The following is a 15,630-nucleotide window of genomic DNA, read 5'->3' on the forward strand; positions in this document are numbered from 1 at the left end:
TTGAGTGCTCGCCAAATTTGTCGATTGAACACCCAATGGATGCACCACGAAATCATACGACCATTCGTCAAAATTTTGTCTTCTTCTGTTACACAAAAAATGCCTCTTAATTTATCGGAGATAGGCATGGCGTCAGCTCTCCACCATTCTTAAGCCATGTGGTCGGAGTGAGCTACTCTGTGACACTCATATGTGTCATAGTGTATGTGAGTTTTGCAAGATGGATGTCTTGAATGTTTTTTATTTGAAGTAGATTTTTTGAGTACATTGTCGAACGACACAGGTGTGTTGACATTGCGTCCCAACCCATGTGTCAGAGGTTGATCTATGCACCCGCTACCCGGTACAATGTCCATAAACGACTTGACATGGGCAGAAAAGTTCATGTCTCGATAGTACCAGAATGGATGAATGTTTAGGATGTTCCGACAATATAGTTGACTCATGGAGTCAGTTCTTGATAAGTGTGCAGGAGCGAGTAGTAAGATCGATGACATCCCAAGACTTGAGATAATATTATGATGCGTGAATCGTGCCGTTGGAAACCAAGATGACGAGACAAGATGCGACGTTTTTGTATGCATACAACTTTTAGCTGCACTCATACGTTCGAAACTTGAAACCGAGGTAAGGCAATATGGGATCATTCTAGATGACTTCTCTGTAATAAGCTTGGCTTTGGCCCGCATAGTCAGAATACATGTTCCAAAAATATGTAAAAGTCAGATTTGAGTAGAAATCTCTATTTGAAGTTTTTTTAGAACATTAATGAATATATATAGACTTAATGGATGAGAGATCCAACATTAATCTAAACAAACATACTAACTCGACATCAATTGCTACAAAAACTCGATTGAAACTCACTTACACCGTCAAACTCACCTCTCTCTTATATACTAGTGCAATATTCCGATATATATTGTGCTATATCCTGATGTGTAAGAGTGAAAACAACAAAAATTCAAACAGACAAAGTAAATCTAAAGCCCAATGCGATCCAAAACTTGAATAAGCTAATAAAATCGACCAGTTAGCCGTTGATTACACATTTCCACATCTGGTTGTCCCAAAAAACGCAGAGAATCAGTGAATGTTGGGGTATGGCATTGGCATCTTCATTCCATGAGGGTAGCTTCGCAGTCTTGTAATGAGTCCTCACTTCTCTGTACATTTCACCGCTGAAATATTACATCAACCAAGTCCAATTTTTAGCTGGAGCTAGCCAACTATTTGAATCACATTTCCGCATGAATTGATGAAGCAAATGAAAAGAAGCTGCGGACCAAACAAATGGCATAACCAGAGTAAGGTTTTTGGAAACTTTTTGAAAGAACGCAAAAGAAGGAAATACAAAAGACATGATAGTATAACATTTGAACTCACAATGATAATGTTGCCTCAGATGTTGATAGTTGCTTCCCAGAGCCTCAGAAGGCCATTACGACCACCAGTGCATATTCGTTTCCTTTCGAGGTCCGAAGATGCGCATCGTACCTGGATGAATACAATAGGTGCACTCAAATGGAGAACTTTTTCTTAAAAATTTCAAGATAACAACACTAAGAATCAAAACAAAGATAACTAGAAAAGCAAGATCTCTGTGGACAAGGAAAGATTGTTCTACTCTATAATGGTAAAACATTCTTAACATTTGAATATTGCATGTAGTTCTTTAGCTTTGCCTTCATTGGCCTGAGTAAAGGAAGTCACAAGGCAACAACTGATTTCCTTGTCTTCTACATTTATGTAAAGGGAAGGCACAAACCCGTTTCCCAGGATAGAATAGAACCAAAACATTATATATATCTGTATACCTATATATATATATATATATATATATATAAAGGAACAGAGGCTGTCAAAAGAGTCCAAACCGACTAAGAAATCGGAAAAAAAAAAAGGAGAACTTTATACCATGGCTGCAGTCTTTTGTGGGGTTCTGTACAGTTGCCACCCAGCCATTTTTGCACCCGTGTTAGAGAAGCCACCGAGTCTCTCTTGTGGCCGATGAAATAGGGACATAGAGTTATCTGCCGCTCCAATTCCTAACCAATGTTCCCCAGCACTGATGGACAGTATGGCAGCACTATGAATGGTGACATTCTTCACACATCTAATACCTCCTGCATATACAACCAGAAAAGTTTGCATAACAGAAAATGAAAAAGCCCCAATGCAACGAACAAAAGCCCATAATTGACACTTGATGATGTAGAGGAAAGATAAAGTAAAAAGACTTCATCATCAATAACTTCAAAATTGTACATAGATAATTTACCATCCTCGTTTTCCCAAAAACGAAGAAGTCCATCAGATGAACCTGAAAGGAAAGCATGTACCCATTATTTCAATTTGAAACTTCCATGTTCTTTAACTGCATTAGTACCCTGATAAAGGTAAGTTACATACCAGTTATTATTCCTTTATCCAGTGTAGAATACTCTACGGCCAATATTGGGCCAGCATGGCATGCTAGAACAGCATCACATGCTCCTCGAGAAACAGACCACAGTCTAGCGGTCCAATCATCACTACCAGTAACAATAGTGTCTCCTACCATTCTTATTGAGCTGCATGGATGCCATATATGTATTAAACTGAACGATATATTAAAATACACAAAGAGGCAATACTAGGAAAGCCAAGAAAAACAAAAATTGTGATCTCTACACTAGTGTAGCTGAAGACGCTTGTCCTCTCTGTCTGGAATGTTCACCTTGCTTTTAAGCTTAGGTTTAGAGATTTTATTTATCCTTGAACTATTTTTATTTCCTAGCCTGCAAGTTAGTATTTGGGCAGACCTTATATTATTACAATGCATTTAGTTGGTGGGCTGGTAATTTAACCGGTTACCCACATTTTGAGCCTACAAATATTGGCTCCCTAAGGTTGTATTGATATCTTTTTCCAAATAATAAAAGCAACTACTGTGGGTTACACCACTTACCGTATCCATTTCGTATGACCTAAGAGCTTGTGCATTTGCCGGCCAGCACGGATGTCCCAGATATTTGCTATTCTGAAATGCGAATATCCAGTATATAGATAACAATTTAGTGACAGTATACTCACAAAAGACGTAATAGAACATATCTCATTTCAGACAATTAACGGCGTATCTCAGCCACCTTCTAAATCAACATAACCAAAGCAAATATAATTTCAGTGAATTAACATACGTATCTCTACCACCAGCAGCCAATATCCCCGTAGAGTCATCATATTCCATGCATATAACTGCACTAGAGCAACGACCAACAGTTGCTACACAAGTATCAGTTCTGACATCCCACATCTTCACGGTTCCATCATGCGCAGCGGTAAGGACACGTTCACCTGATAGCATACGCACACAACTGACCTGCAAAGATCAACATATGACACATTTAGGGATTGCAGACTTCATTTAGTTAATAATACTGGTTTTCATAATTTTATTCCAAAAAAACCTGTGCATCGTGGCCTTTCAGCTCTTCTAGAAGCTGGGTTGTTTGCTTATCCCATACAATAACTGAGTGATCATCAGACCCAGAAACTACTTTTCCTCGATCAGAATTAATCGCACGAACAGGTCTGTATGCTCACAAAAAAAGGGTTCAGAGAGGGCTTTATTTAAGTAAAACTAAAAAAACTATGCACGTAGTAGTGAACTTATACCGAAAGAGACTAAATCAAACTGATCGCTCAGAATGAGAATTTAAGGAGTTAGACAAAATACCCTGTGTGACCCTTTAAAGTTGCTCGCAGTTCAGAACCACGAAGACTTGGATCCCATATCTTGACCTAGGCAATTTTGTTCAATATGATTCAACACTTCAAAATCCATATTTCACACAAAATCTTTAGTCCACATGGTTCTCCAAAAGATGAGAAAAATGAGATATCAAAATTTTACCAAGCAGTCTGTGCTTCCACTAATGAAGAAACCTGCATCCTCACGGTCTCCCACCAAGTCCCACACCTCCCTTTTTGAAACACAATGAAGTGCTGTCACAGCTCCACTATGACCCCTAAGAACGCGAATATTGCTTTGAACTTTTTTCTGCCCAGCTGAGGGTAAATCTTGTCTTTGAGAAGTACCACTCTCGGTCGGGACTGAATGCAAAAGAGTAAACAAACAACAAAAACTCTTTGATTGTACTGCTAATATTAATCCACAAAACCTTGATAAAAACTACATATGAGGCACCCACCATCAGCAGTCCAACGGCCACTACGACCCAAGTTAATCCTTGCAGATGTGTCCCTGCTGAACATGCTCTGAACCCAGCTTCTTCCAACAACAGAAGCCTCAGCAGGCTGCTGATTCTGATCAGATCCATCTTTGGGATGCGGAGATGGCGTTGCATGGGCAGATGTGGATTGAGACTTAACAGCAGAGAGTCCCCAATAACTAATGCGCAGCTGCTGGATATGGGATAAGAAACCTCGAAGCTTTATCTGAAAATCATTAAAGTAGGATTGTAGATGAGAGAACTCATATGGTAATGCAACTGCAAGACCTATTCTGAGTTTAACACTTTCCAAACTGCAGCCTGCATGGGACATTATACACGCGATTTACAGGATCCAGAATGAAATCTGGGAACAAATGATAACAAACAACCAACCATCTTTGGAACTTTTCTTAATTGCAGATGAAGCAAGCATTGGTGGATGTGAACAGTTCTGTAATGCATACGCAGATAATGATGAATCCGATAAAATCATTTGACTTACAAGTTGTTTGTATCCTATGCTGTTTTTCTCCGCAATTGTCTCAATCATGTACCAAGCATCGATGTCAGGAAGCCCAAGTCCAGCCTTTCAAGTAGGCAATAAACAGAATTAAGTTTCTTTTTATGGGGGGTGGGGCGTGAGGAAGGGACTTGATTACAAAAACGAGTGATAAGATAAGACAACTAAAGTAGCATTTTTGTGTGTGTATTTCAGGGGGGTGAGAAGTACCATATGCGATGCCATAACAATTAGCTGTGCAGAAACCAGAGATGTATAATTGGCGGATCTGCATTCAAAATAAAATAGAACAAAAACAAGTTAAATCTACATGAAAGCATTAGAAGAGAACGTCAGGGAGATGATAGGGAGATACAGCTTACCAATACCCATAGAGGCTCTAATAGACTGATGACTTGAGATTATGTGGAAATTCTATGGTTATTAGTAATTTTACTAAGTCCACCCTAAGGGAAACCCAAAAGGTCCATCTTTCAAATTCTTAGCTTCTCAAGAATTAGCAGTGAAGTTCATGGACGAGATTATCGAAGAAATCAAGAATTGTTTAAGACCTTGTTCTTATGCTATTAGAAATGGGATTTTATCTTGAGGACTCTATCCATTTATGATAATGTGTCTGGACCGTGCAATGAGACTTTGTGAAATCAGTGAAGTTCTGGTGAAGAGCAAAAAACTCAAATGTACAGCCTGGGTCTAAACTGCATCATCAAAGGTTGGGAAAATTGAAAGATCATCTGAAGGAATGAGTTTAAAAGGAGGAGCTGGAAAAACAGAATAAATATCGATACCAAAGTCCTCTGGAAGTTGGCATGTAAACATAGAAAACTTTGATGTGGCAAGTAGCAACCATATAAAGTCATCCTAAAAGATAAAAACCCATTTCAAGTATTTGAGAATCTACAAGGAGTGAAACCATTAATTAAGCCTGAGGTTAAAAAATACACATAGTCAAAAGCATTTTATAGAGCAGCCACAGAAAAAAAAAAGAAAAAAAAAAGAGAGAATAGATAATAAAGTAGTAATTAATTCAGCACTTTCTTGCATAAACCATGTAATTCTTACTTATTTGAAGACTGTTCCATCAAATAATCAAAATAGCCTTCCCAAAACCTGCATAAAATAAAATATCAAAATTGAACCCAAAAAAGTACAAATAACAAACATAATATTTCATGGTAGGATGGACCAATTCGTGAATAAACTGGTGTGATACTGAAAAATAAAAGGGAAATAACAGATCTACAATGTCACGAATTGGAGCTTCAAAATAAAAATCTAGATGATTCCAACATTAATCCAACCTAATTTAGCATTTTTCATCAAAGATATGGAATATGATTATCGTTGTTGATAAATAAGAAGGGAAAAAAAACCATTCAGAAAATTAGATGAGAAATGTTACAAAACTAGAAAGCTAACATAAGTAGAAGAATGAATACCGACAGAACTGGGAAGTAAATCTCACCTTAACTCCTCCCATATAGATAAAGAAATAAGATGGCGTTGGATGTAATCAGGAACATTATTAGGGTCTTTCTTGTATATTTCACCAGACACTTCAAGGGCATCCCTAATTGTCAATATATCATTTCGTGAAGTTGCACGACTGATTGCTGTTTTTAGCTGATCAGAAAAACAAATTTTAATTTAAACATTAAAAGTGAGGTACTGGAAAAGAAAAATCTTCAAAACTTTTATTTAGCTGTACAGCGCAAAAAGCAAATACAAACTTTGTGTGCTTTCTTACAATTGTTTACAACTGCAAGTAACTATGTTCAGGAATAGTTGGAATAGTATTTGTATTCTAATATTTATATATACCCATACATAGTTATACACACATGTGTGTGTCTATATATATATACATACCCATACATAGTTATACACGTGTGTGTGTGTATATATATATATACCCATATATACACATACATCTACGTAAGTATATATGTAAGGCATGCTCTTCTCTCTTTTNGGGGGAGTGTTCTCCAATTAGATATATATTAAATTAGCTTTTCTATAATTAGTCGCTGTTCAGTCCATCTTTTTGTAACCTCCATTTGTTAGACAAATTTCCCCCTCTGTTTTCTTTTGTACCTTTTCATGACGCTAAATCAAAAGTTGCTACCACCTTCTCAATAAAAAAATAATATAATAAAACCCCAAACAAATTTCTAAATCAACGAATCATTTTGCTAGCAAAAGAAAACAAATTTAACTCATCCCAAACAACTTGAATACTTTCTTTTATTTAAGCACAATAAAAAAAAGGCAGGCAATATAAACAAACTAAATTGCTGAAATCAATTTCGCTCATTTTTAATAATAAAGAATAAATTATCGTATGATAAAAAAAAAATGTCATAAACTGAAGTTCGTCACTATAAACATGTCAAGTTGCATCCAATTAATTCAGATCATGATTGCATACCAATTCTTTCACAGCAATAAACTGTTCATCGGTTAACTGACAAAGCCATCCCTGAGAACACAAAACCAGTCAAATGTTAACCCAATGCCATCTTGAGATAATGAACCTGTCAACGTCTTCATACCAACCGAACTACAATCCTAGGAATATAAAGACCACAACATTTCTTTATGATCTTAACTTCCTTGACCTCTCTCTTAGGTTTTGGATTGGAATTGTCATATTCTCACTGTTTTACTTTATTCATTTCTTAAATTTATTTATTTTCTGACACTATGCACTAACAAACCTAATGTGAATCGAAGACCTGAATTTGTGGGAAAGAGAAATGGGAAAGGTAATGATAAGGATACTGAGAGTAGGTATCACAAAATTGGAGTTTGAGCATTAATAACCAACTGTTATCAATCCCACGAGCCACTTACAGTATTTATGTGCTCTCTAATACACTCAACAAACCCACTACCACCAATTCCCTCTGCATCAGACTCGATCAAAGCTGCAAAAAAATAATCATAGATTTTTTTCTTAATTAAAAAACTAAATGTATTTAAAACAAACAGAGACAATATCTTCTCTATAAACCAGCAATAAGCCTTAAAAAATTTACCGAGAATAGTGCCATATTCAAAAGAAGAAAGAGGATCATCAGTTGCACCCAGTTTCAGAAGACGTAGCCAGAGACCCTAATCAACAAAAAAATGTTAGTCAATACATAAACACCTGAAGCCAATACCATCTATGACTTGAACATAAGCAGACTTAGAAGAAATTATTGCAATAATAAGTAAAATAATGAACCTGTAGTTTGACTTTTATGTCCAAAACCATGCGCTCTCTTTCGGCCTGTGAGTTGACTACATAGTAAATTCCAGGACCAGCCTCAAATTAAATTTAGAAGTTCAAGAGTGACATAATGTAAAGAACTTACAGCCCTCTCCATTGGACTGAGGCTTGGTGCTTTTGGATCCCTGCCCATCAGCATAGAAGGTGAACTGATTGCAGAAAGAAAGATCAAAGGTTAACGGACAAGTTTGACAACCAATTTATAGCCCTGCAGGGTAGTGACAAGATTTTGAATGTAAATTCATACTTAGGGTTGTGCTTTCCAGAATATTCAAAAGCTCCACGCACTGCTGCTAGTATTTGTTGTCTCTTTTCTTCCTGCTCCTCAGTTCTGACGTTTGAAGGAAATCTATCATAAGTGTACTTCGCACCAGAACCTGCGAAGGAAATGGGGAAGAAAAATCAACATCTTAGCACCCATCAAAGGTTTTAAGAATACTTTTATGCCCGTTTATTAATTATGTGGCTCACCATTTGATTAGAATATGATATAGTCTTTACCTGATGATCCCATATCAGGGTCAGAAATTGTTATGATGTCAGGTTCAGCCAATGAGGACGGAAGAATTGAAAGAGGATTTTGACCCCTCCCAATTGCATCTTGTAACTTGTCAAGAATGTTGTTATTACTTTCATCAGAACCTATGCATCTCTCTAGATAGTCTAAGAACCCTTGGGACTCCAGGAACTGAGTTATCTGAAAACGCCGCAGAAGTATTAGGGGCGTAATTTATGAACCCAAATATNGGGGGGGGGGGGGGGGGTGCAAAGAGAACTTTCTCAGGAAAATATTGTTGCATTTGAATTGGCAAAAAGATAATATCACGTAAACTATCTATTTGAAGATAAATCAGTTTGATTAATAATTCAAAAGATAAGTACACAGAAGATGACATGCAAAGGATCAATTAGATGGCGTTACCATAGGATCTTCTGGTTGATTAGTTGATCGTGAACGCTTCTTCAAGAAAGCTTGTGTATTGAAGGCATCTGTCTCACTGTTTTCCTGATCAACAATTTTTATTGAAGAAAAATTGTAAGAAATTACGAAGCCAAACCCCCTTATCTGTAAATATTAGTGTGTGAGAGAGAGAGGCGGAGAGGGAGAGAGAGAGAGAATTACATACTATAAAATTGCGATAGCCACTTAAGAGTGATGCAAAGAATTTCAAAAATATCAACCTGCATGAAGGATGGGGAAAATACCATCATACTCAAGTTTTGTTTATGAAGTCAAGTCTACACAGACCATGTTAAATTTAAATAAAAGTTTACTGCAGGTGCCTAAGCCCTAAAAACATTTTAGATATCATAGAGATCCAAGACTGACACCATCATTCAGGCATATAATAGTCATATACATTGCATATTGGCTACTTAGCACATATGCCAACAATTATAATTAGTTTCTGAAATGTCTCTTTTATGCATAATCTCCGGGTCCATATATTAGAACATTCATACATATGATGATAGCCAAATCGATGAAGGCAGGTGATAACAATTGACAACGATGCAGAATGAATTTAAGTGATGAGAAAGCTTAAGCAGTAAACAATTTATTGTTTCAGACTCCAATATTGCATAATGAAGAAAAGTAGCATAGAAATCATAACTTCTACTTGGTGAAACTACCTTTTACCACTGAGAAAAGAACTTAAAATTGGAAGAGAAACTATCTGGATATACATGTCCCAAGTTAAAACAGAAAAAAAATTGTAAAAAATGTTGAGATGGTGCAAAGAGTATTAAAACATATGCCATACTTGTTAGACAGTCTTGAGAATGAGTTCTAGATTAAAGAAAATAGTAAAAGTAAAACCAATGGATCCTGGGTCTCCAATAAGAGTATCTGAGGTTCTTCACAACAATCACAAAAGCCAAAAACCTAAGGATATAAACCACAATCAAGTTTTTATGGAAAATTATAGAGAATTTGTTTATATGCAAGCAAACTTTTGANAAAAAGAAAAAAAAAAAAAAAAAAAAAAATCAGTAGGAAAGCTTAAATTACTTCATAATTATAACTCCTGATACCCAATTATTACCTAAGCTGAAGGTCATGGTCTTCTCCCCAAGGCTTGCAGATACCTCTAGGGTACTGCTCACACGAGCTACGCAAATCAGACCTCATTTGATCTATGCTGACAACATTGGGATATAATAATTTCATCAGCTCGCTACGCAAAGATCCGAGCTCTGGTTCTGGAATAGGGGGTATGTCCTCAGTGGTTGTGATACAATTATACTCAAGGTCCACTACAACAACCTAAGGTTCAAAATAAGCCAACGGTAAGCATTTAGCTGATTTAATACACTAGATAACTCCATGATAGGAACATCATGAATTCACAAAAATGATCAATGTTTCAGCTGAAATAAAATATTTGAAGGAAAAAACACAACGTATATAAAAACAATAAAAGCACAGTATTCCAGGAAGCTCCAACCCACAAATCTAGCAGGTAATGTCTTGTTATTGAATCCCTTTTGTGATTAATTATAATCGGAGTGGATTCTTGGAAGCTCTAGAAAAAAGAAAAAAAAATACATGGGCATCAAAAAAATAAAACTGACAAAATGGACCAACCATTCAGAAAGGGGATCTAATAAGGCCTAACGAATAATTACAAAAAGAGTTTGATACTGACGCCTAAAGAGAAACATGGAATCTCATGAAGGACCAAACATCAAAAGACTACCTGTCAACCCCTCTGAAAGTTATATTGTTTCTTTCTCCCAAAGATTCCACAGATCCCCTCTGAACACATCCCCTCTTGCCATAAAGATCTCACATTCTTCTAAAACGGTAGATGGAAGAGGAATTCCTCAATCATATTGCTAAAGACTCTGTGGCAAGCAAGTTGAAGGCCAAACACACCAAAGAGGTAATTCCAGACGAACCAAGCATAATCACCATTCCAAAGTACATGATCTAGGTCTTCCTTTGTCTTCCAACAAAGAATGCAACAAAATGGACCAACCAACGAGTGCATTATCTTCAAGAGCCTATCAAGAGTATTGATTCTTTCGTGAATAACCTACCAGACAAACAACTTCACCTTTTTTAGAATTTTCACCCTTCAAATAACAAAAAAAGTAGACTCCCTAGAGGGATAGGAGTTTAACAAGCAACAAAGAAAAGAGCTACAAGAAAAGCCCTCAGAAGGGTTGGGGCTCCAGAAATGAATATCCTTTCTCCTCAGTCGAAGCACAAACTCCTCAATTAAAGAAAGAAGAGTGAGACCTCCACCATTTCTCTATCGAACAACAGATGACAAAACTCGAAAGAAAGAGAGGAAGAGATCCCTGAGTAATTTAGGACATTGGCTACACGATGGTTTTTCATGAAGAATAAGTGATAAAGAGTAGGAAACGTACTATAGAGGGGTCGAGCCTTCACCCACTCGTCCTCCCAAAAGTATGCATCATTCCATCTCCACAACCAAATGAACCAGATCAGAGGAAGAAGGGAGATTGTTAGAGATTTCACCAGACATCCATTCAAAGGGATGAGAATCGTACTTGCGTAAGATAATCCCATACCAAAAGGTAGTAGACTCCAGGGGGAATGCCATAACCATTTTGCCAACAACACTTTGTTATGATCCCTTAAATTCCCCAACTCCAACCCTCCCGAGTGCACAGACTTCCCCAAAGCCTACCAACTAACCATCACATCTTTAGCTTCTTCCACAGCTTTTCACAGGAAGTCCCTCCTAAGCTTTTCTAAACCCTTACACACCGCACATGAAGCTCTGAAAAGAGTAAATAAATAATTGGGAATACCAATTAAAGCGGTCGAATGAAGTTATTCTACCTCATTTTGAGGAAAAAAATTCTTCCAAGAAGTCGATCTCTTTCTCACCTTATCCTCCATAGGATTTCAGAAGGAGGTATGCCTTGGATTATTCTTGAGAGGAAGACCCAAATACGAGGTAGGAAAAGTGCCAATCTCCCAACCAACCAGTTTCACCCTCCAACTCACCTTACTAGGATCATTATTCAACCCCAGAATTTGATATTTACCTCTTTTGATCTTAAGATCTGGCATGACTTCAAAGAAGTCAAGGATTTGATTCAGAATTAATGACTCTTTCTTACTAGAGTAGAAGGAGATGCTCCACTAATCCTTTTGGAAACCATCATGCACAAAACATCCACCACAAGCAAGAATAAGAAGGGAGATAATGACTCACCCTATCTCTTGCCTCTCGAAGCTATGAGCTTACCCCTGGGTCTTCCATTGATGAGAAAAGAGTATTTAACTGTTCCAACACAACTCCATATCCAAGATCACTTGTAACCGAAGCCCTTCTTTTGAAGAATTTTGTCAAAGAAGTTCCAACCCACATGGCCACAAGCCTTCTGAAAATCAATCTTAAAAATAACCCCCTCCTGTTTCTGCCCTCTTAATCTTCGATAGATTCATTGGCTATGAGAACCTAATCAAGGATTTTCATCCCCACAATGAAATCCCCCTGAGCCTCTGAAATCAAGCCACTGTTCATCCTATTGGTTAATACCTTTGCTAAAATCTTGTAAAATCAATAAAAAGTTTCATGTTTCTATAAAAGTTCAACATTATCATGAACGCAGAGATAGTTTGCACATGACATTTCCAAGAAAGAAGTCAAAACACGTTAAAGTTGCCTCTTCTATCAAAACAGCAAACTGCACAAAGAATTGACTGTGATATTATTTTTTAAGAAACAGTTAAAAAGATACTGTTAATGATGTAGCAACAAACATATCATAACTGGCCTCCTTTAAGAGTATAAGAAATATAAGAAAGGTTTATGTGCCTTAGCATTATATCTTAATATATTACATATATATTTGGGAACCAAGAGGCCACATACCAAATATGTTGCTGACCACAAATGTCAGACAGGGCGGTATATTTTAATATAGCCATGATAAACATTGCTTCTCATGCAATTTAATCATGTTAAAAAATAAACATTATAATATAAAAGAAATTACTTACACCATCCATTGCCAGATAGGATGTATCAACGCCGGAATGAAGACCCATCATATACGGTGTGGGAGCATCAATATAGTCTACTCCACTGAAAAAGAGTAACGGAATGTAGACATGCTTCAGGACAACATAGAAAGCTTGGGTTAGAGTCTATAAGAAAGAAGCAGAAAAATATGCACAAAACCCGACTCACTACTATCACGCCAAAAATTACAAATTATGGCTTTCAACTATCACATTTTTTTAAAAAAATGAACAGGAATTACAAATATTTTCAATCAAAAAATCAAGAGAAGAATTCTTTAATATTTAATAACTCAAAAAATGATTTTAAAGTAAAGTAACTGACCTGCCATCTAAATGGATATATTAAATGACAAATGGCTTCTGATACAAGAGTTAAAAGTGAATACCTGCACAAAGAAGAAAAAGAAAACATACGCTATCACATACTAAAAAATGACAATCATCAAACTTGGAGCTTACAGATGGTACGAGAGTATGTAGGACAAATTCCAATTTGTTCCACAAGAAACTGACCAGTACTAGGAGAGAAGGGCTTTATAGTATAGGGACTAGGGAAAAAAAGCCAACCAAACAAAAAACATTTGTTCTTTAAGATTACAAGAAACCCTGAATTCTTAAGTACTTGGTAAATCATGCATTGAATCTCTTACATTCAAAACAATCAAATGAGAATTCCTGTAAACATAAATTAAAAAGAAATTGAAAAAAAATCCAATTTATTCATCAAACAAATGAATAAGATAAATAAGTTATGACAAATATCACTTCAAGAAGTCTATAGTAACAAAGAGATACTTGTTTGATCGAAGAAGAATCCTCCTCTCCAGCAAGACGGCAGTGAAAAGTTTGATTAAATTTTCCAAATCCAAGCACTGCATAAGCGGCTGAAACGAAATCTGCAGTCCTCGTGAAGAGAAATGATCGTTAGATGAGAAGATAAATCATTTCACTTTCTGAAGAACACTGTCTGCGAGGCACATCAGCGCTTAGCCTGTTTTCAAAAAGTATTACAAAAGGAAAGAAAAAATTACATCGGCATGGGGAAGCCCATCCTTTGGTGGAGCCTGAACGGAAAGAAGACAATTCTCAATGCCAAACAAAATCCGTTCCTTCCCAGGAGTCGGCAGAGGTACATTGGAGATCATGAATGCTATGATGTCCCACAGAGGCTTGCTGAAATGTTGGGTAGGTGAGAATAATAGTAGCCAAGGGAAACAATTCCACTGAAATTCAAGTTCTTAAGCCGATTGATTTTAGTAATCATGACTTTATTGGTTAATGTCAGTTAAATAAATTTTTATGATACCCTTGGAAGGTTGGGTTGATCTCTCATCGCCCTTCTTCTATATTTCATTTCTCTTCCTTCTGGATGCAAATTTGCTAAATAAATGCACTCATGTCTATAAAATCAGCTTTATAGCTCATGATGTGGTACCAGAATCTGATGCCACATACATAAGTATGATGAAATGGAGAGAGTATCTAGTTATGTACTGACCTACTCCCACTGCTGGAGAAGCACAAAGCAAATAATTCCTCCAGCGCATCTTTAAGGACATGGAAGCTGGGTGAACGAGAAACAATACAGATACATTTATCAGCATAAGAATTTGGTGGAAGGCGGTAGGCTTCGGCAATATCCTCACTAACAGGGTCTCTAAAAGCAATGCAACTGACATAAATTTTTGACCCATCGCCCTCTGCATTACAAGTTCAACAATTGCAGTGAGTATACACAGATGCGGTACTTAATAATTACATTCCATTTAAATATAACATACATCCACAAAGCCAAGCCCAATCATCTTCGAATTACAAATGCTGAAAGAAATCCAAAGTTAAGCAGCAACCATACCAGTCAAAACAATCGGATAACTCCGCGGAAAAGTAGAGGCGTCACTGGAATCAAAACCCGATGAAAAAAACTCAACCCCAGCTGGTAGAACACACTGCAAAATGCGATCCAGATGCAGTCTCCGGTTAATCAAGCGATAGAAAAATCCAACACCTCTAAACTAGATAAAAAAAAAAAAGAAAAAAAAAAGAAAAAAAAAAGGAAAAATATGCTTGAAAGTGAATAAAGTTTCTGTATTGGAACTCACCGTCGCGAGCTGAGGTGGTGGAGGAGGATAAAGAGAATGATTGGAAGGAGGATACTGGTCAAGAAGAGACGCTAGATACAAGTGACTGAATCCATGAAATCCCTTGTTCCCATCTAGAGTCCGAATCTCCGGCCCGATCCCACAAACCACAAAATACTCAAAGATCCGAGCCATTCAACACCGATGGCCGATTGTAGTCTCTCCGTGATTGACCCTAGAGAGAGAATTGACGACCTCCAGCTGCTCTTCAAGGTCGGTTCCAACTTAAAATGCGAAATTGATGGAAGAACAGATCGGAAGAATCATAAGGAGTAGCAATGAGGAGGAAGAATTACTCTGTACTCCGTCCTGGAATGGCGCGCGATTAGATTCCCCGAACCGGAAAGATCAATGAAATGCATATATGTGGACGGTTGCCGGTTACCCCCTTTCAGATTAAAATTATTATTATTATTTTCTCTATTTTCCTTCGGAAATTGAAAATTGTTTTTTTTTTTTTT

At 36.9% G+C, this 15,630-nt stretch overlaps 1 protein-coding gene across 2 annotated transcripts; it reads right to left on the minus strand.

Annotated features, from left to right (window-relative positions):
- Positions 1-760: 760 nt before the first annotated feature.
- Positions 761-15,528, minus strand: LOC111782817 (DENN domain and WD repeat-containing protein SCD1). Of its 2 annotated transcripts, none has more exons than XM_023663625.1 (32): positions 15,131-15,528; positions 14,884-14,977; positions 14,527-14,728; positions 14,060-14,201; positions 13,824-13,924; positions 13,351-13,414; positions 13,005-13,118; positions 10,063-10,283; positions 9,142-9,196; positions 8,937-9,020; positions 8,516-8,711; positions 8,262-8,391; positions 8,100-8,163; positions 7,970-8,014; positions 7,779-7,854; positions 7,594-7,667; positions 7,169-7,219; positions 6,206-6,363; positions 5,803-5,850; positions 4,951-5,008; positions 4,723-4,806; positions 4,197-4,443; positions 3,899-4,098; positions 3,722-3,786; positions 3,453-3,576; positions 3,183-3,364; positions 2,951-3,022; positions 2,413-2,573; positions 2,282-2,323; positions 1,918-2,126; positions 1,387-1,497; positions 761-1,278 (listed from the first exon to the last, which is right to left on the minus strand). In XM_023663625.1, exons 1-31 carry the CDS (start codon positions 15,302-15,304, stop codon positions 1,402-1,404), a joined length of 3,633 nt encoding a protein of 1,210 aa, XP_023519393.1. In that variant the 5' UTR covers positions 15,305-15,528; the 3' UTR covers positions 761-1,278; positions 1,387-1,401. The 2 variants fall into 2 exon arrangements, with proteins under 2 accessions (XP_023519393.1, XP_023519394.1); XM_023663626.1 differs by having other exon boundaries at positions 761-1,181; positions 15,131-15,304.
- Positions 15,529-15,630: the final 102 nt, after the last annotated feature.

This window comes from Cucurbita pepo, chromosome LG20, assembly GCF_002806865.2.
Source record: "Cucurbita pepo subsp. pepo cultivar mu-cu-16 chromosome LG20, ASM280686v2, whole genome shotgun sequence".
NCBI lineage: Eukaryota > Viridiplantae > Streptophyta > Magnoliopsida > Cucurbitales > Cucurbitaceae > Cucurbita > Cucurbita pepo.